A 21,511-nucleotide genomic window follows, 5' to 3' on the forward strand; every position below is an offset into this window, starting at 1 on the left:
ATTTTTTTATTTATTTTTATTTTTTGCACTAATCTTGCTGCACTCTAACAACATGATGCAGTTCCCCAGTGGCAGCTTCTGATATTGGTGACATGGACAACCACCCAGAGCGGCATCTTGTGGGGGGTTTTGTTTATCAGTGTGTGGAGTAGATTTATGGAATGATTGAATGGTGAGTTTAAAAAAAAAGTACAAATATAAACTAGCTTTAAAAAGGAGCTTATTCAGTGGGTGTCTCAAAGACCAAAAATGTCATTGATATTAAAAATGTATAAGAAATTGTGCACATTTAAGGATGAGAATGTGAGATTTAAGTGTCATACAATGTGGGAGTAAATTAAGTTTATCTGGTGTTTGGAGATGTAAATGTTTGTAGGTTGGTGAGTAGTAGAGGGGCAAGAAATCAGAAGCTGTTGTCTTCTTTAATGCAAATATGACAAAAAGAACCTTTTTTGTCCCAGGAATTTTATATTGGGCATGATAATTTGTTTTAATTTGAAATTTTTCTTGTTTTTACATTTTGTCTGTTTGAAATAAATAAACTAATTAATTTATGGTAAATGGACTGAACTTATATAGTGCTTTATCCAATCATTTTTGACCACTCAAAGCGCTTTACACTAGAGTCACATTCACCCATTCGCACTCACAAACGCTCACACATTTATACACCGATATGCAGCTCGGTAGGCAATTTGGGGTTAAGGGCCTTGCCCAGGGGCACATTGACATGTGGCAGGAGGAAACTGAAGTTGAACCGACAACCTTCCGATTGCAAGACGACTACTCTACCCACAGAGCCACAGTCGCCCCTATGTCCCTTACATTAGCAAGATGTTAGAAATGTTTTGCTTTTACACCAGTGATGGCTGACTGTGTTTATTTCTTTCACTTGCAAGTCATTTGAGTGTATTCACAGTCTTTGATGAAAAGGAGAAATGGTTGAATAAATGAATGATGTTAAGGATGAATTATTCCCTCTCTCCTTCTGAATGTTTCATTTGCAGCACCCTCTACAATTACTGACGCCCCGTGGTGAAAGATGTGTCAAAACTTTTTAAAATAAATGAATCTTTCATGACAGTAGCATAATCTTAAACTGAGAAATTGCTGCAGGTCTCCAGCAGAGAACTTTGAAGATTTAATTTAATTTATTTATTTTTAATCTAGTATCCGCTTTACTGTGCATGGTGGCGAGATAAACATGGGTCCTCATCCAGCCTTGTTTGTCACAGTTCCAGTTGCTGCTGCATATGCACATCAGTGAGGGTAGATAGGAGAGAGTTCAGCAAGTGAACAGTGACTCAGTCTTTGACGCTCTTTCCAACAACAGAACCAAAGCACCTCAATCTGTAGCTGTCTTTTCACATGATCCAACAGTGGAAGGGATTTTTTTTTTAACCAGTTCAGTTCCAAAACAAGAGTGAAGCTGCAGCTTATTTTGATGGCAGAAGACTGATGATTTTAGGAAAACACAAAATCCATCTTACCAATACTCGGACCATATAGATGCAAAACTGTGACCGGACTATAAAATTATGATCTAGCAAATTCTGTTTAGTGAGTATTCGGCAGCAGAATGGTAAAACATGCTAAGTGGTGTCGCACCAAGAATTCAATACAGGTTACTTTTTCCAGGATAAATAGAAATTGTGCTTAATTTAAAGAGAAACGTCATTAAATAAACAGTAGTGGGTAAAATGCATTGTATAATAATCCTACATGAACTTTAAAACTGGCTTAAAGAAGGCAATGCAACTCAGTAAAACCTGTTTTACATGACTGAGCAAATTATTACTTCTTGAGGAAGGCAGTAATAATAAAGCTCACCATTCAACTTGTTACTCCGTATATAACGTCTTTGTAAAGCTTTGCCAGTTGGACATTGACGGCATGCTTGGTATGACTGCTTGAAGTCTCAAAGGATCCTTCTGCTGTGCTTCATCTTCCTGAGCTTATTAAATTTCTTCCAGCTTTTCGAAGATTACCAGCCAAACTTTAGGTCTCATTGAAAACTGAGCAGTTTTATTGAAGACGAGCCAAAACCTCTGTTGTCCAGGATGTCTCCACACTAAATGTTTTGTTTCTTTAACAGCATTACCTTATCGCCGGTTCTTGATCCGTACCTGTTTTCCCTTAGAAAAAAGTCCTACTGTGCTATAAGAGACAGAACAGGCTGGGGTGCATGAAGATGCCCTTACTTAAATAAAACGGCCATCATGCCGCATCATATGTATTACAAAAACTTTTTAATAAAAGGCTGAAATGTGAATCATAGGGGTGCCAGCAAAGTAATTGCTTTAATAAAAACAGCAGTTTCTTATATAGTGGGATTTCATTCCCTCCATGTTAAATGTTTCCAAACTAGATGCTGTAATCAACAAAATAATTGGTGTGAAATTTTATTGAAGAGTTTTGCACATCTTTACCAGGTGAGCAGGGGAGCAGTTTCTATGGTCCAAAAGACAATAAAAATAAAAAATATGTCAGATTTTCTTTTGGTCACTTCAAGTTCTAAAACTAACCAAACCAAGTCTTTTTTTTTTCTCTCTTCTGAGTAACATGTTACTCAGCTGTTTCTTAGTTTTGTGTTAATATCAGTCTTTTTTTAACGTTTGAATTTCATTTTTTATATTTCCTAATCGATAGCTGAAGCACTTAAATTGATTATCCCGATACCTTTGTACTCCAGAGACGGGACACCCGAGAAGGTGAGTTATCTGGCTGTGTACCGCAACCATCCATCACACAGCTGGATGGGTCGGAAGTGCTTTATCACATTAGGAAAGGCTCCTCTGGGACAGCCTCACATATTAAAGTGTTGCAGAGATATTTGGTCGCAACTGCAATTTGCGGCTCTCAAAGGTGACTTTTTTTCTTTTCCTTTAATAATGGATGGGGAAGTTCCTAATTCCCAAAATAATTCCTTGTTTTCCAGAAATTGTTTCGTAAGCTTTTATTTGAATGGGGGGAAGGAAACAAAAATCATAAATGTCAAATATTGTTGCATGAACAGATGTCTCTTTAGAGAACTGTTCATAGTTGATGAAAATGTTGTTGTGGAGACTGCTGAGGAAAACATCTCTGTCAGCAAAAAGACTACCGCCCTGTTTTGAATGCTTGGTTTATGAATTACTAACTTTGAACAATGGCCTAATGCAGAATCCTGCTGTTTGTAAATGTCACGGCTAGTTATTTACTTTAGGTCTGGAGACTCTTTCCCTAGCGCACTGTCAGGCCCCAAATAACATCATCATACTTTAGGTTTATAATACCATGTCCGTGCTGACTTTTAATAAAGACTGAAACAACATAAAAAAAATCCTTTACCGTATGATCTCTTGTTGCTGTGTTCATTCAAGTCGAGGTTTTGCCATCTGCCATTAGAGCGTAGATCTATAAAATTGATTTAAGGTACTTTTAAAGGACAGTTACAGGGCAAATCGCTGCTGTATTTATTGACCTCTGCTGTCTGAAGGCTGTAAACATCCCGTGTGACAAACGCTCTTGTTGCTCGCTCCTCTTTTACCGTGATGTTTTTGATTTATTCGTTCGTATAAAAGCAGATAATAGCCACCGTCTTAATGGGGTTACTCTGTCTTTTTAAATAACACCTGGCATTTAACAAACAACATCATCCCTTGTAGCTGAGCACCGCAGCACATTATGTTTTTATTAATGACTGCTTTTCAGTTTGTGAATTACTTTTAGGGGTTGTGCTACATTGTGACACTGGATTTTTTTACTCTTCAGTTTGGCAAGTCTGATGTCTGAAATTAAAGCAATCACCCAGGGATTAATGCAGGCGGTCTAATACATTATTCTTATATGGACCATAGAGTAATGTGTTGCCCGACTACCCGATTTAGACACCCCAACTAATTAATCAAGCATTATAAGTTTTACTCCATAAGGATTGTAACATCAAAAATATATAAAATGCACAATAAACACTTGGAAAAGTACAAGTAAATTCTGCCAGAATATTTGCAACCCTGGTAGATTTTGATTTATTTTCATTCAACCAACCTGGTAGAAAATGAGAGATGGATGTCTCAAAAGGTAAAACAATAAAAATTGAGTATCAATAAGGGAGGAAAAGGTCTGTTTGTATACCTTTATTAAAAAATTGGCTTGTATACCGTTTTTAATCACTGGAAAACTGATTTTTGTCACTTTAGTAATCAAGTCCTCTTTATAATTGTTGGCCAGCTTTTATGTTTCTGCTACTATTTTAAGAGTTCATGCTGGGTGATGAGCTCTGAGTCTTTCAAGTTAGAAGACAACAAGTAAGATCTGACAAACTGAGACATTTAAGGGTTGATTACTGAACAAGTAGCAGGTGGTTGATTAGAAAATGGGAGCAGCTGTGAGGGAAGACGAGTAAAGTTGAGGAACTGGAAATGGGAGGAATGGTTGACGGAGAACGCCGACGCAACAAGGGAGCGTCAGATAAATGCCACAAATAAGGCCAAGCACAAAACGAGATTCCCAAAGTTTACGACTCGTTCATTTCCAAATCCGATTGTGGCACTCTGTGCATGCTGAATCTATCTAACTCAGACCTGAGGGACAGTACTGGTAAACTTTAGGAATTACTTCTAGTAGTTTATCATAATAAGAAATTGCTAACAAATTTGTCTCACTGCAGTGAATGATCAAGCTTCTTTGGGCCAAAAAGTGGGGAACCAAAAATGTACATTTTAGTTTCCCTACTTTGAAATAATATGTGGACCCTTACTGATTTGTTTCTACCATCTGCTATCATCCCCAGATTTACAGTAAAATTTCTTTGTGCAGTTGTTAAATAAGTTTTAATAGCTTTATAATTTCTGGTTAATGCTTAGATATTTTTTATTTTTATATTTTTTACTCAGTTCTATTTGCTATGCACAATCTCCACTGCTTAAAATAGAAAATTGAACTGAATGATATGAACACCCTGGGGCTAACAGTGGAGAGTGGTGATACTGTAATTGTCATGAACAATCCTGTATCTGGGAATCGGAGCTCTGCGGATTGGATTAAACGCAAACATAAGATAAAATCACTGTCTGGTAATTTCAGTGTCCTCCACTTTCCAACCATAGCCACACACCAACTCTTAGCGTCAGCAGAGTAAATATTAACCCGGTTTTCACACTGGGAAACCAGCTATATATAGAAATGCAGGAAATTATCCAGGACCAGACCCTGCATGTCTGTGTTGGCTTTTAATTTGATGCCCATAATAACGCAGGGCAGTAAAATAACCTGCAGTTCTAATCCAATTTCACTCTCTGGACTCTTCTCCAACCTGAAGTGGGGGGAAATAAAGCTCTTTTACTGCTGGATGTGTAAACATCAGTTTCCAATTAATGATTCACAGAGGCTTCAGAGGACGGCTTGAGAGTTGAGGGTTGTGTTTTGCATAATAGATGCAGAGGAATGTAATTTACATTCAAGATATAGTTTGGGAAAAAATAAAAGGATATATTTTAGTTTAAAAAAAAACAGTCTCTTCTGTCTTAAAAAAATATTTTTATGAAAGTGCAAATTTGAATTAAAGAAAATACTGTTAGTACTAGTCTGAGAATGGATGGCACACTATGTTTTGAGGCTAAACAGTTGAGAGTGAAACATTCAAAGCTGAATTTACTGTTAATCTGTCGCTTTTTCCTGACTTGTCTGACTTAACACAAAACCCAAGCATATCACTTTCCCCTGCCTCTTTTATATTTAACGTCAGTCTTTAAAAGATCCTAATTTGCATTGGCCCAATTTGCTCATTCAAAAGAATTCCCAGGATCATTATGATGAACAATGGAGATGGAAGTGAAAGCCTTCAATGGGAGTTATGCTGAAAATGAAATTATGCTGAATGAGACATACGTGTTCTCATTTACTTGAGGAGCTCCAGGGAATTTCTGATTGAATTATGTTGCTCCTTAAACCTTTTGATCGCTGTCACTGAAAGTAAAATTGCTTTCTGCATAGAAATGTAATGAATGATGTTGAGTAAAAATGGATGTCAAGAAGAAAAAAAACTGGATTTCTCTTTTGCCTTGTAGTTGTAATCGTATTGCTTGTTTGTGTTTCTACATTGTAGTGTCTGGGAAGTGAAAAGTATTTCACCCATTCCTCATGTACTTTTTCTTTTCACTCAGAATTTTCAGTCATATATTTACCATCTTGAACTACTTGCAAGACGTCACAATTTTGGCTAATTAAATTGTGTTCTGGGGCCATTTTTAAATTTTATGACAAATTAAAACTGGACCTTTTTCAATATTGACTGTTCACTCAAAAATAGCTTTTATAGGCACAAAAATCATTTTATGTCAATGGCTTGAAGAAAGTGTCTTGATTTTAGAAAGTAGGTCTCAAATTTTTTTTTATTTTTTATATTCAGATACTACAAAAATGACGATACCAATGGTTATTTTGTGGCATTGAACAAATTTCTATAAAATCAACAATGTAACTTACAGAAGATCGATGAATCCATGATGCAAATAAAGCTAGGATGATTTCAAACTGGGCTGTTATCATGAAAATAAAAAATGAGAGAAATATTTCAAACTAAATGTCCTCTACAAAATCCTGCATAAAGTGCTAGTCTGGTGCCACTGGTCTATAAACTTCTTATGCTGCCCCCCAAAAATTGGAGAGATGATAATTAATTACCACAACAAAAAAGGTTTGCTGTTGTTTGACTAAATGTTTTGGATTGTGGGACACCGCCTCAGCTTTCTGCGGTTTGTACTCTTCTCTTGAAGCCGAGCCAAGTTGTTCAGTCAGGCAGTTTGCAGGTTACACCTCCTAGTTACTGCTGGCCTCTCAGCAATGGAGCCCGGGGTTGCCTGGCAACATAATCTGTTTCTTTGACTTTATTTACACAGGTTGCATCATCCTAGGCATTTTCTGTGCAATATTTATTCAGTTTATTAAATTAGCACTAATTCAAAACAAATTGAATACCCGGGCAGTTTGAAGACCAATCGGTCCAAGTCGTATCAAGAAATTCATGGATTAAAAAAAAATATATACAGCCTGCTCATCTAAAGAGCCAAAATTAATCGATAAATTCAAATGGAATCCTAATGTTAGTGTTTTTTTTTGTTGTTTTTTTTAATAAATTAATAAAAAGGTGGCTTGGGTGACTGTGTCAAGTAGAGCAACGTCTCATTCTGACAAAGCTTGTGACAATTATCCCGTAAATGAAAACATGGTATGTATACATCTTACCTTTTAGAGACTTGGAGGGTCTTCAAAATGTTCAAGAAAAGGAAAAGGAAATTTTGATTTACTAAGCTTATTTCTGGTAATAATTTAGGAGCTCTTGTTTATCAAATATTCTAAAAAAAAAAAAAAATGGCATCCCAGAAATGATCAGGATGCTGAAGTCTTAAGAGACTTTGAATAAAGGACAAAGATTTCTGGAGTGGTTCTGCTTAGCTATTCTCTCAAAAACGACATGAAAGCATAGGGTTTTCTTTCATACTTTGTTTGCAGTGAAAGTCGGAGGAAGCAAGGATCCAAAAGGTAATACAGGGGACAGATTTAAGTAAGCAGTGGAAAGAGTAAGAGCTTGAACAGAAACACTTTACTTGGCTGTTCCCTCAAGGCAAACTTGGGAAACCAGTTTCATCCACAAACCCCCAACGCGCCCCTCCCAGACGCCCGTGCCATCCCAGCCCGCCACCTTCCCTGAATGTGCGGCCTATTTTCCCCGTCAAGGTGACGTCCCAGATTCAAACTTCCAGCAGACGAGTAAAACAGCGAGGCAGAGATTGCATCAAGGAGGATGAAGAGAATGGGGGGTGTCACTGGGGTCCTCAAAGTCAGCTGACTTCTTCCTCACTAATACTGTAGAGTCGTGTTCATTTCTCCCATTAAGTACTGTCCTACTTAATGACTTGTGGGGAAATAGTGTTATTATTTTGACCCTAGAGCACCAACTCACTCAAACAAATTTCAAGCTCATCACTTGAGGACTCTGCTTGCCTGCGCAGATGCTTTTTTTTTTCTTTTCTCTTGCGTTATTCCTGTGTGTATTTGTCTGCGTGCTTCTGTTTGCGTTATTAATTAACCGGCAGCGTAGGTGTCGAGCCAAAGGAGAATTCACCCGGGTACAATTTTGACTTCTCAGAGCAAATTAAATTACGAGCGTGGCACTCAATGAAACAGCTGCATGTAGCTGAAGGCGTGCAGAGCACATGGCCCCTTATTATGGAGCAACAGTTCCCCAACGCTGCGCCGCACACGCCTCGGTTCATTCAGCGCGACGTCTTTTCACACACACAAGTGGATTTGTGACTTTTGCGTGATTGCGCTTGGGGTTTCCATGCGGTAAAATGTCATCAGTTTGCCCTGCTCTGTTGTTGCGCATTGATTTATGCAGTGTGTCATAACAATAGTGTTTTTTTTTTTTGTTGTTTTTTTTGTTTTTGTTTTTGTGTGTGTGTGTATACACATAAAGACTTAGCTGCCATATGCTGGGTATTAAATTATTTCCAGGCTCCACTTTATTAAACGCAGAAATGTCATGAGTGCTCCACTAAGGCATCGACTCCTCCCTAATCTCTAAATTGAATCATCTTGATGAGCACAAGCTTCAACAGACTTGCACTCAGGTCAAGTCGACGCATGCTTTCCCTCTAACAGTTCAAATGGCACAAATATATTTCTCCTTTAGGATTTTCTTCAACATGTAAAAATCCAATTAGCCACCCTTTCTTTTTTTCTGTCACTCTTATCACTCCCAGTCCCACTTGCACTGAATGTATTAAAAATTTAAGCGCTCTCCTTTGGGTGAGGGTAACGGGGAGGTGCTTGTGATATATTGGAAACCCTGCAGCATCAACATAAAGCTCTTAAATGATTCATGAGTGTTTCCTAGTGAAGATACAACATGAACTGTAGCACTTATGCCTATAGTGCTGTGATGTTTTGATAAAACTTGCAGCGCCGTAAATGTTTTGACCTGGGGTTGATGTTTGGATGTGACCAAAGGCCTGAAAGTTTTAATGGGAAAATTAAAGTTTGACTGTCTGAAATTGACTTTTTTTTCCTTGTAAGTCACAACACTTCCACAGATGGGAAGGCCTAGGGTTATATGAGATTCCCATGGTATGATAACCCTTAGTTAAAAATAAGATTTCATTGATTTGTAATATTTGCACAGGAATTTAAAACAAAAATCCGCAACATGACCTAACTATTTTTATTTCGTATAGTTTAAATATTTATTTGGCAGAATATTATACACCTTCTTCACTTTTTTCATTGTAAGCTGCCAGTCAATTCAGATTTTATTCACTTTTTTCATTGTAAGCTGCTAGTCAATTTGTCGAGCTAATTTTTCGAGTAGCCAAGCTGCAGTTAGCTGCAAAACAAACAACTTATAGATTTACTGGTGTGGTTTTAAAACAGCATTGCTTTAATAAAAAAGGTAAGTGGAGGTCATTTTAGTTTCTACATTATGGTTTTTATTAAATTCAGAGATATTTCTTAGGGGCCAAAATAGTTGAACTCTTATTTTTCTTAGAAACAAACGTAATCTTATTTAATGTTGCTAAAATCTGAATAAATATATTAATTCTCACAGCAAACTTTGGATTAAATTATGTTCTCATATTGTTCATAGAAAATGCACAAACTCTGTAAATTCAAGACGAGCAACTCGGGAACAAAAGCAATCCAAGGAATGGCCACCTTGTGCGCTTGTAGAACATGGATTACTGTTTGCCTTCATCAACTGACATGTTCACTGGAAATTGCTTCCACACTTTTGTTTTTACAGCTGCTGTGTGTGTGTGACCTATTACCTACTGAGATGAGACAGTTTATCCCTTGTGGGTTAATTAGGTAACAAATAAAATTCACCCCAAGAGCTAAAACGGAACATGTACTACACTGAAAGTCATTGTTATCCTATCGCCCACTACAGCCAAATGATCTGTGGTGCTTTTGCCGTCCACTATGTTCCCAGAGCATTTGCATTTATTACCACCAAATGTGCCCCCTGCTTCTCAACCAGCCTCCGCAGTGTGATTGAAGAATGGTTAATAATTCAGTGAATTTGGAAGGAGCACAGTGAGGATTTTAGCCGCCTTCACAGCTGCATGGGGTCTGCCAGTGACAGATGGCTCAAACCACATGGAGAATTCGGTGCCAGCATCCTCCACTATAACGCTGGACACCGTGCCCAACGTTATAGTGGTGAGGCCACTTTTCCCTCTTTTTTTGGGTGCTATGAAAATGAATTCATAGATATGGAAAGAAAACAAAAAGTTCTTAATTGAACTTTACAACGGCATGATACAACAGCATGTAACTGTTGTATTTTAAACGGTTACATGCTACATAGCTTGGTCTGTCTCCTGTCTGGAAGTGGTCTGTTGATTAACTGTGTTGTCATAATGCTGTTCCATTGTCCAGGACTTTGATTAAAAAGACTAACTTTGTAAACAAGTAATAAATAGTTCCTAAACTTGTTTAAAATGCAACTGTACACACTTACTAGACCAATAATGGAAATTTGAGTGCTTTGTGAGGTGGTGGATAAATTGTTTCAATGCAAGGGATTGAAAGAGTCCCTTAAATTGAAAGGAATTGTTGAAAAATTGTCAAATATATTAGACAGGTACATCAATTATGCCGGTATAATTGAATAATTATTGATTAAATAACCAATAATTGATAGCATAATTATTGATTATTTATAAACTCCTTGAGAGTAGTTTGATTATCGTGTGCACTCGATAAATAAATTTCCACTGGACTTTTGTGTTTTTAAAAAATGCAGTTTAATCCTTTGTATTATAAGATATGAATACACGTCTTTGACTGTAGATGGATGACAACATTTTGTTAATCATCTTTCATTATTTGGTTGCAATCAAAACCCTTACGAAGCTCTGCAAGAAGACTGATTCATTTCCGGGTGATCTGTCATTTTGTCCAATCAGAGTTGCCAGAAAACTGGACGGACACAAAGGAGACCCTGCTGGAGGGGATGGTGTTCAATGTTAAGTACCTTGGCATGACTCTGGTGGGACAACCTAAAGGAGAGGAAATGGCGTCAGCTGCTATTCGAAGAATTGTTGCAACGGTGAGTTTGAATTTGAAAGAATAAACTAATGACTGCACTGCTTTCTTTTTTAGACTCGGTTTTGTTTAGTGTTTTTTTTTTTTTTTTTTTTTTTTTTTTTTTGTAACTCAAATTTCAATGAATTTTAAAGTAGGAATGTTTTGGAGCTGGGACTCTGGATTAAGCCATAGAACTGGGACACCAGTCAAATCAGGCAAAGCAGATTGTGGCTTTAGCAGTTTGATATCGCAGGAATTTACAAGAACCAAAGGCTCCTCTGTGTAACCTAATTTGAATATTAAGTCACACAAATGCAGTACTAACAGAGGTAGGGCAGTACATGAGGATTATAATGGACTTAAAAAAAATAAGGTAATGTTTACATTTAAAGTGCCGTTCATTGGGATGCTCAAGGGTAATTTATCACTGTAGTTTGATAAAGAGTTAAAAGGGAATAATATCACTGCATAATTTTATGCTATGGGCTTAACTCCATCATCTGTGGGGCAACAATACATGATAAGAAGCAGATGTAAAAGTTAAATAAAATGCAAAATGTCAATGCATGGACATAATCGCACTACTGTACCATGAAAGATTAGCTCACAGCCATGGTGGCTATGCCCACAGCACTGTCCAATCCTCTTTTCAGTGCTGAAGCTCATCAATGAGATTTAACTTGAACCACTGTTGATATAGGCTTGAGAAATTCCAACTATTCAGTTGAATTCAAGATATAATTCGTAACAAATGTTGTGCCAGTGGTATGCTGTCCCTGTTTTAAGGCTACTTAGGTATTCATTTATCACGAGTATAAAATAATTCATAAGGATAATCTTTGTTGATGGATTCTATTCGTTTAAACAAGCCAAATAAAATACATGGATCCTGTCAATTGGAAACCATGCATCATTATATGCTGCCTTGTGTTGGTGTATTGCAGAAGAGTTATTTTGCTGGAAGTTTTAACATTCACAATATTTTATTTCCCATCTCAGGATTCATGAATGGAATGCTGTTTTTCTTAGGATTAATTTAAATAATTTTATTTGAGGTCACAGAAGACACAGATGGTCTTCTGGCCTTCAAGCCACATGATGTCCATGTCTACTGTAGAGTGTGCCCAGAAATAACATGCAAACAATGCCCAATATTGTGGTACCCTGCGTTTCTACTAATTGGCCTCAAATAAAGAATGGAAGGAACGTCGGATTCAACATTTCAGATTCTAATTTGGAACGAGTCAAAAATCTGACACATTGCCAACAGGAAACGGCTTTAGATTCCCATCCATGCTTTCCTTTACCAATTCAAAATGCTATCAGTTTTCAAAGAACTGCTTTCAAAATCGCTAGCACTCTACTGAATTTAAGCCCCTTCAAAACATCTAAAGGTTTCGGCCACCTGCACGTTTTATGCGAACAGGCATTTAAATTTTATTCATATTTCCACCTGCTAATTCCTTTATTACCATGCACACAACCCCGACAACAATATTCATTTCATATCACCTAGAATAAATTGCTCGTATTTTGTCAAAGGTTTTATTTATTTATTTATTTATTTTCAGAACGAACAGCTCTGCTCAGGCAGTCTAATCACACCTCCTCTGCTTCTCAAGTAGAGCCTGCATCAAGCCTATTGGCAGGATTAAAATTTAGATGATTTTGCACCAAGACACACACACACACACACACCCACACACACAAAAAGTCTGGTTTTGTCTTTGTCCGTTCCCTTGGAAACCGGTCCACCTGAGCTGGAGAGCAGAAAACATTTGGGACATTTCCATTTGCTCCACGCCTCATTCAGACGTGATGAGACAAGGCAGCGGGACCAAACGTACAGAAAGAGTCTGAACTTGGCATATCTCAGGCTGACAGATTGGTTTTTGCCTGGTGGCATGACACTTGTAACGCGGCAGCAGAAATTGTCCATGTTTCTACATGAACGAGCTCCAGCAGCACAGTCAGCTAATGCAGCCCTTCCCTCGTTTTGATTACTTATATATATATATGGAAGTTATAAAGGCTTAAACAGAAACTGCTCTTCATTGTATCATCTCAAGAGATTTTTGGTCCCTTTCAGCTTGCCATGACGCTATTAATTGTCCTTGAGGAGACCTAGTTTCTGCTTGAGTAAAGTTACCACTACACAAACCCCTCTTAAGGTTGATAGATGTGAAACCAGTTGATTAAAAATTTTATTTTCCTATTTATTTCTTGTTTTATTAATTTATTTTTTGCTTTCTCATAGCTGTTTTCCTCCTCAGTCCCTCCTGTGACTGTGCAGCTGTCATTGTTTAAGTGAGGCTCTAAACTGCTCTTGTTTGCGTTGTAATTGTGCGGTAAAGAGGTCGGTCACCGTCGGTCACCGTCTGTGTCAACAGGCGCTCTCGGAGTCTACAAGCTCAGCACTACCACTGATTTTGCTGAAAGCCCAGATGGTGCAGAGCAGCAGGGGGAGTCGATGGCTGCCAGCCCGACCCGGAGAGCTCACTCTGGGCTTCACATTGCACCATTCCTCCCCCCATTCTGTCGCCTTTTATAAATTCCACTGCATGTTTCTGGGGCACAGCGAGTCGCTCGCCTTTGCTCAGAAGCAAATCGTCACAATTTGGTGTTTGTCGGGTGTTTATTCTCAAGTCCTGATCACTTTTGATTTCAGTCAGTCTGACAGAGTAGTTCTTTGTGTAGCCGAAGTCGGGGGGGTTTCCCATTCTGATCTTTGTGTGTTGTGTTCTCTCTCGCACCCACAGGCCAGAGCCAGTGCCAAGAAGTTTCGGAAAGTAACCCTGACAGTGTCTCCAAAGGGCATAATCATCACAGACACAGAGACTGCAGATCAAATAGAGAATGTCTCTATATACAGGTACATTTCAGTCACAAAATAAACATGACAAAGCAGACGCTAACAAATATTTAAAGGGCCTTAGAAATGCGTTCTCACTTTAAGTGTTTTCACCATCTGTCATTTTTCAACTGCAGACTTTAATGTATGTTCCCCAGGTTTTATAGGGTCTTGGCAATACAAAATAAGTACACAACTGTGAAGTGGAAAGATAATTAAATGTAATATTTGAAATGTAACTTTTTGACTGAGACGGGAATCTCTATACGCTGCGTATCACACCTTTAATGGATCAATGTGGTATCAGCGTCATTAAGTGGGGCAGGGAAACCTTTGAAAATCAATGTTGAAATGAAGTAAGCTAAATACAAGGCAAATCTAAAAAGAAAAAATACTATCAGAGGCTGTGAAATACTTGAGGCCGGGGCAGAGATTTGCCTTCCAATGGATATCAACCATATCATACAACCAAAGGTATGCTGGATTGATTTATGTGAAAGCATATTCACATTTAGTCAAATCCTATTGAAGATCTCTGACATTTTCCAGCCAAGCTGACTGAGTTTGAACTTTTTTTGCAAAGAACAATGGACACAAAATGCTGATCTCCAGATAACAAAACCTTGCAAACGTACTTGGAAAGACGAGGTAGATACATGCGCATGCCACAGTTTTTAGATTTTCACTCCTAAAAATGTAAAACTACATATATTTTTCTTTTACTTCAGAGTTACTACTATTTTCTGATTATCTGCAATATAAAATGGAAGAAAATAAAAAAAAAACACTGACTTTGCGTTTGTAATATGTGTGTAAATGAAAAGTAGTTTAAGGGTTGAAGATTCTTCTGCAAGGCACTGCAGCAGCTTTTTGACTCATTACATAAAAGGTTCCCAAGGTTTGAATCAGTTCAAATTCAAGTTCAGTTTCTTCAAAATGTATTTAGAATAACATGACGTTGACCCAAGCCCTGAACAAAGCAACATTTCAAAACAAGATTGACCCAAATATATATTTGGACTCTGAATTCTCACTGATTGGCGCTCTGCCTGGTTAGCCTGGCCTCGAGTCGTTCTCAGCTAAACCAGTTTGAGATGAAGACAGATAATGTGTGTGCATGTAAATGGATACAGTCAGTGTGTATATGCGTACCGCTCTAAATCCTTTTCAGATCGACCTTATCAGGTGTGCCTGAACCCTGTCCAGGTGGAATGGCTTGGCTCCTTATCTCCCTCTTTCTGATTTTCGTATATATCATAATGGTTCTGAACGCAAGTAAACTGGTGGCATATTGCTCAATTCGAACATGAGACATGGTCTTTGCCCACACTCTGAAACAAGGAAACAGGCCACACACAGTGCCTTGGCCTACAGAGGATGGATTTATTCTCATTTATGAGACCCCACCCCCATCGCCCTGAAAGCCCCCCTTACTCCTCCGCCTTGTATCTTTATTTTTTTGCACATAAACCGCTCGTGGGAAGACAGCCAGCGGAGGGTGAAAGGGGCGAGTGTAGAGATAAGAGAGGATCAAATCAAGACTGTTTACAGTGCATAGCAACTCGAAAAGGAAAGACTTGGATACACAAGCTGTGTGTGTGTGTGTGTGTGTGTGTGTTTGTTTAGTTTCTAGATAGCTCTGCTCTATTTGTACCTGTGAGTACACAACTTAAACATTTGGCATATTTGTATTTGTTGTGTTAATTTGATATTTTCTGTAATTTGAGTCGTTTCCCTTGGGGGGAGCGGCTTAGCAGTAGACTAGAAAACAGACGTCAATGCGTTGTGCACTGCACTGGAAACGAGACCCCCACACCCAATACACCTCCATCCACTGCACACATCCCCACTTAGTGTCCCTTAAATACATTTGTTAAATGTTGCAGCCTTTGTATTTGTTCTTGACGGCATATACTGGTAGTTCACTTTGAGCCTCATTTCAAAGCTAATCTTTCTCTGATATTAACCTTTTATTTGTTGATTTGAAACACAGGAAATCTGTAGAGGACAAAGATCTCTTCATGTCACAGTGGATCTTTATCTTTAATGTGTTTCGTTGCCATCTTTTTAACGAGTTCTGTCGTCGCACATGCAGTCCGCTTGGTCAAAAAAAATCTGATCTGCGCTCGTACGATCGCAGGGGAACGTCGGGAACCCCTGTGGATTGTAACAGAGGTAACCGGCTATTCAGTCGAGCATGTGATGGAACGGGCACGAAACCATAAAATTTTGCTTATCGTCAGCAAGGATAAGGATAAGGTGCACAAGTGCATCTTGTTAAAATAGCAACAATTATATTGAACAAGTGTTTTTTATATACATAAATATTGGAGCTAACCTGCTGTGTAACAGTTCTGTTATAAACGTTTTAAAAATGAATAAATGTAAATTACAAGAAATAATTTATATTGTAGTTGTGTGAAGGGTTTAACATTGGGTTGAAAATACTTTTTTATGTTTGAAGTTAAATGGGTGTAAAAGAAAAGACATATTTTGCTCTGCAGAATGGAAGCAGTGATGAATATTACTAGAGCTTGCAAAGATCTGATCTCCTTTTTTTCCCAAGTGGAGATTTGGGAGTTTGATCAATGCGGCAGTCTGCTGGGTCAGCTAAAGACTGCCTGGTTTGATTCTGAGTATTGACCACTTTGTGAGGCTTTTATTTACTGTGAGGAGCCTGAACTACATCCAGATATTGAAAGCTAATACAGTCCTCAGTGGTCCTGCTTCAAATAAAAACATCCTTCATTTAAAAGCCGACACTGATCCTCCCAGCGAGAGGAACATTGTGAGGGTGTTTGCAGCCTCCATCTGCTTGTGTGTTAATCATTCATATTCCCATGAGGGCGCTCAGTGACCAACCGGCATATCAATCAGTGAAACGGGCGGATCTCGGGGGAAAAAAAGAAAAATGCAGCCCAGCTGAAATGCTGACTGACAGCCCACCTTTTAATGATGCACATTGCTCTGACTCACTGTCTGTCAGATATCTGCTCTGGAGCTACAGGATATGACAGGGCTTAGGAACATTCTCAGAAACTATTATTATTATATATATATTTTTTGCTTTTGTGTCATAGACTGTTGTCTCTTTACAATTTTCTAAAAAAAAAAAATGTTTCCACGTTGACTTGAAGCTAGAAGAGAAGTAGTTAATTTCTGCATTCGCAGCAGGTGTTTTGGGTGGATGTTTTTTGGCTTTGATGTCAGGTTTTCTATCGAGGCTTTGTTCTGTAAATATTTTAATATTTTCAATGATATTCACTTTCTGCCTCACACACCGGTGCTCTACAATGAGAAAAGATCAAAGGCTTGTGGTCCAGAGGGGCCTGTCGGAGATATGATGCAGACTGACAGCTCGGGCTATGTTGTTCAGACCCAGTGTGATGCTGTCAGTTATTTTATTTCTTTTTAGATTATTTCAAGTTGAAGGACACTGATGCTTTTTGTGTTCTCAGAACAGTGCCAGTTATTTATTATTTTTATGAAAAGATCCTAAATGTATATTTATTTAAGCTGTTTTTGATGACTGATTTGTCTGCCGGATGGGATTAGACGTTCCGGTAAGGATTAATATTTTGCACATTCACAAGTTATTAAACTTATGATGCTTGTCACACACAATGAAATCTGTAACACCTTCTAAGCTTTCATACCACTGGCCTAATAATGTTATTTAAATCCAAGGTACATAATGCAGAAAATGATGAGATGATTCACTCATCTCAGCATGCCGGCTGCTTGACGTCGCCGTCTGATGGGCACTCTCGCCTGTTCTGCGAATCTAACAACTTGTTTGACAACTTGTGACCTTTGAGTGACTGTGCTTACAGCTTTCAACTCTTATCCAAGATGCTCAAGTTTTTATTCAGTGTGAAAAGACAAAATGATGTGTCTGTCTTGCATTTCAGGGGCATAAAAATATGCATGTTTAAGCAAATATTGTTTACATTCTAAATTGGCGTTGATGGTCAGATACTTAAGAGAAGTTTGAGTGACTAAGCTTGGACAACACTATAAAATATACTGATTTTGAATTAAAAACCGTTTTGGAAAAGTGCATTTGAACAGGCTGCATTTCTTTTGCCATGCATCCCACTGCTGCAAATGGAACAGCATAATGTTGGACAAAATCACCATTTTTTTTTTCCTTCATGCTTACATCCAAGTAAAATACTATTTTAGATGCACCAACATGCGTGGTAAGATAAGAAGCCACCCCACAGCAGCTTAAGAAATCAAGGCACATGAACAGTAAATATGTTTTGTCGCCTGCACTCCGGTACAAGTGCTTCCCTTCAAAACTGTTGTGTTTTTTAAAGGAAAAAATCTGCAACAACCACTCAAACACTTTTTGATCTGAGCTCAGAGCAGTTAGCCTGACAGGCATGTATGTGCGCTGTTTACAGTGTCAACCTGTTCAAGCCTGTTGATAATATCCACAGAGGAACAGAAAAAGCCTGCCAACTCCACCAAAACAGGCATAAGGTTTGTGTTTATATTATAATAGAAGTGTAAAAAAAAAGCGCTTTCTGTGCCGTTGTAAGTTACTTTTCTAAACCATGAGTAAATTAGAACATATTTTTGTGTTTGAACATCATTCTGGCAAAGCGGCATATTAAAAAAAAAAAGTAACCCACTTCCTATTTCTACCACCTTCTATTACTACTATTAGTTTTTACGTTTATATAAAAAACTAAAGATTGCAATAAAAAAGAGCTTAATTTTATTGTAGACACATCTTTAAGGTATACAGCACTCCCTTATTGCATGCCAATTAGTTGAACATACAGTAGATTTGGTTTTTGTTTGTATATTCTTGAACTAGCAATAAAATTAAGCAACATGATTTATTCCGGTCTGATACTATTTGCCTGGTTTGACACAAGACCTGAGCTTCTGTCATCTTACTCACAAATGTGAAAATGCATAAACAAATAGAAGCAAATTTTTAATGGTTTCAAACAGGCAGTGGCAAGATATAAAAAATATATACATTTTGTAAATGAGTATGACATGGTTTGGGTAATTATATGCTAAAATAGGTCAAAAAATATTCTTAAAAGAACTGAAGTCATGAAACACCAAGATCAAATGAGTAGCAGCTATGAAATATACTCAGCGTATTTATTTTCTGACAGCTTGAAAGCTAAAACATCATACCATAAATAATATTACTGATAGTTTACGAGTACTCATATTGGATACAGTATTCTTAATAATTTGATTGTTAATCATTTTTAGCAAGTAATTTCTTCCAAACACTAAATTTTAACATTTTTGTCTTCTTTCAGTAGTAAGGCTGGATTATTACATCATTCTGTTTAAACTGTTCGTTGAACAATAAACGTATAATAAAATGTTGCACATGTTGCCTTGTCTGCCCCACGGCTGCATTCCCTGATTGGGTGAACCAAAAAAAAAAAAAAAAAAAAAAAACTCCTAACCTAATAGCAATTGAACAGAACATATTATCATAGTTAACTATTATAATAGTTACATTTCTGTTGAGCAGTCGCAGCAGTTGCTGCTATCATGCTTATTTTTCAGCCTTAAATAGGTCAAACCTCTCAGTATTTTCTCTATGCATTTTTTACGCAATTACAGCCCAAATATAAGTTAGAGCGTGGGGAGAGCCGTGTGTCCTGGGCCTTGCAATGTGGGTCATGCAGCAGTGTTGCAAGCCGGCAAACAAAATAAGAGGGAGTGATGCGAGCACTGCTGATTTCATGCTCGTTAGTTGATCTTAAAATTACTTTTTTTTTTCTGCCCTCCCTCTCCTCTTTGAAGTTTGGCTGCAAATAAGTGTCAGCCATCCAGATATCCATCTTGCATACGATTTACAAGTTACTGTAATGACAGCAGATCAGACAGTCATCCAGTGTCAGCCGTCAACAGTGATGCTCTTAAAGACCCTGCTCGCTGACTCGGTTGACGTAAGATTAGACATTTGGTTTCCAGATCAGATTTTGAGAGAGAAGAAAGAACACCTCCTTGTCCTTGTGCTGCTTTCAAGAAAAGGCTGCTTGGTGACAAAAGTTAAAGGAGCATCGCTGGCTGTGGCTCATTTTCGCAGCTGTTTAAAGGAGCAACCATGAAGCATGCTGCATGTCCTGATACCCTTGCATAGAAACATATGGTGACTCAAGATCAATACTGCTTCTGATTAAAGCAGTATTTAATCAAAACTGATTAAAGCAGTTTTTAATCAGAACCTTCTGAACCCAGAACCTTCTTGCTGCAAGGCAACAGCTCTACCAACTGTGCCACTGTGCAGCCCCGAGGTTAAAACAGCTGAATGAAATTTATTTTAATTCCTTTCCAATAATTCGTGACAATCAACTTAAATATAAAGACTCTGCTAGAGTCTTTATATTTACAGGTTAACATATTTGTTTTTTTTCCAGTGTGGAGTCGGTGACACCAGAAACCATTTTTGTTTGGCACTGAAATTTCGGGATAGTTGAACCAAAGTTTCTGTTCTTCATTTGAGAAACTTATTTTGTGGTTAATAAGATTAATAAAAGGTTGGACTATATTGTTTGTCATGCTAAGTTTTTAATACATTAATTTTCTCACACTACAACCTCATTCTATGTTTACTATTTTATTTTTTTTATTCAATAATCTGTGTTCAAAAAGCATGTAATAAACACTTTTATGTGGCATCTGATGGAGGAACTGCTGTTATTATCCAACCCAGTAGAAATGGGTATTCAGTAGCTAGGATAGAAATGTAACTTGCATAAAAAAATATCTGTATAATTAAAACTAATTTAAACTGCAATTTATTGGTGGGAACAAATTTCAAATAAAAAAAGGCAAATAAAAATGTGATTTTCAGTAACTTCACTTTTGCACAGTTAGTTATTCAGTTGGCTGACATTACTCATAAAATAATTTTAAAAGCACATGTGCATTGCTGTTGTTGGTTAACATTGAAGATTTCCGTTTGCATAGAAACGCCTTATTAGGGATCAGTTTGTTCATTCTTGTCTTAATCTGTGATTAATTTACATATTTGGGCTAATTATCTGTTAAAAACAGAACATTTAAAGATTAGGTCACACATTTTTCAAATTTCATTTTCCTGTCCTGTCTTGCAGAATCTCATACTGCACCGCAGACAAAACTCAGGACAAGGTCTTCGCTTACGTTTCCCAAAGCCAGTTCAACGAGACTCTCGAGTGTCATGCATTCCTCTGCCAAAAAAGAAAAGTTGTAAGTGTGCAAAATCCTCCAAACACCTGTATATACCAAGAGTCATGTAGATGGTTTTAACCAGCAGGCTACTGGATTTTAATCTTGGTCTGGAAATTTTGTTTTTGATGAAGATGAAGACCCTCAAGAATGAAGGAACAGGACTCTGGTTGTTGTGTGGTGCCATCTTGTGGCAGTCTTATTAATGGCATTTTGAATTTTGATGAGTTTTTCTAGTCAATATTGACTCATTTATTCAAAACATCTGTTATGTTAAAAAAAATTTCTTTGCTGTAAAAATGTCACTTTTATAGATGGTTTTATTTAGTTATTGCATTTTTATGCTCTACTACCCAGCCTCCTACAAACCCAAACTGTGACCTCTTT

The 21,511-nt window shown here is 37.6% G+C and overlaps 1 protein-coding gene across 2 annotated transcripts in view; it reads left to right on the forward strand.

The window, feature by feature from the left end:
- LOC103138648 (low density lipoprotein receptor adapter protein 1-B) overlaps positions 1–21,511 on the forward strand; it is a 42,114-nt gene that overhangs the window by 9,431 nt on the left and 11,172 nt on the right. For both annotated transcript variants that reach the window (XM_007552933.2, XM_007552934.2), the window contains exons 2-4: positions 10,953–11,095; positions 13,833–13,945; positions 21,031–21,145. In XM_007552933.2, the coding sequence (XP_007552995.1) occupies positions 10,953–11,095; positions 13,833–13,945; positions 21,031–21,145 (371 nt within the window). The remainder of the gene's footprint in view (positions 1–10,952; positions 11,096–13,832; positions 13,946–21,030; positions 21,146–21,511) is intronic.

This window comes from Poecilia formosa, unplaced genomic scaffold (genome assembly GCF_000485575.1).
Source record: "Poecilia formosa unplaced genomic scaffold, Poecilia_formosa-5.1.2 Scaffold53, whole genome shotgun sequence".
NCBI classification, from domain to species: Eukaryota; Metazoa; Chordata; class Actinopteri; order Cyprinodontiformes; family Poeciliidae; genus Poecilia; species Poecilia formosa.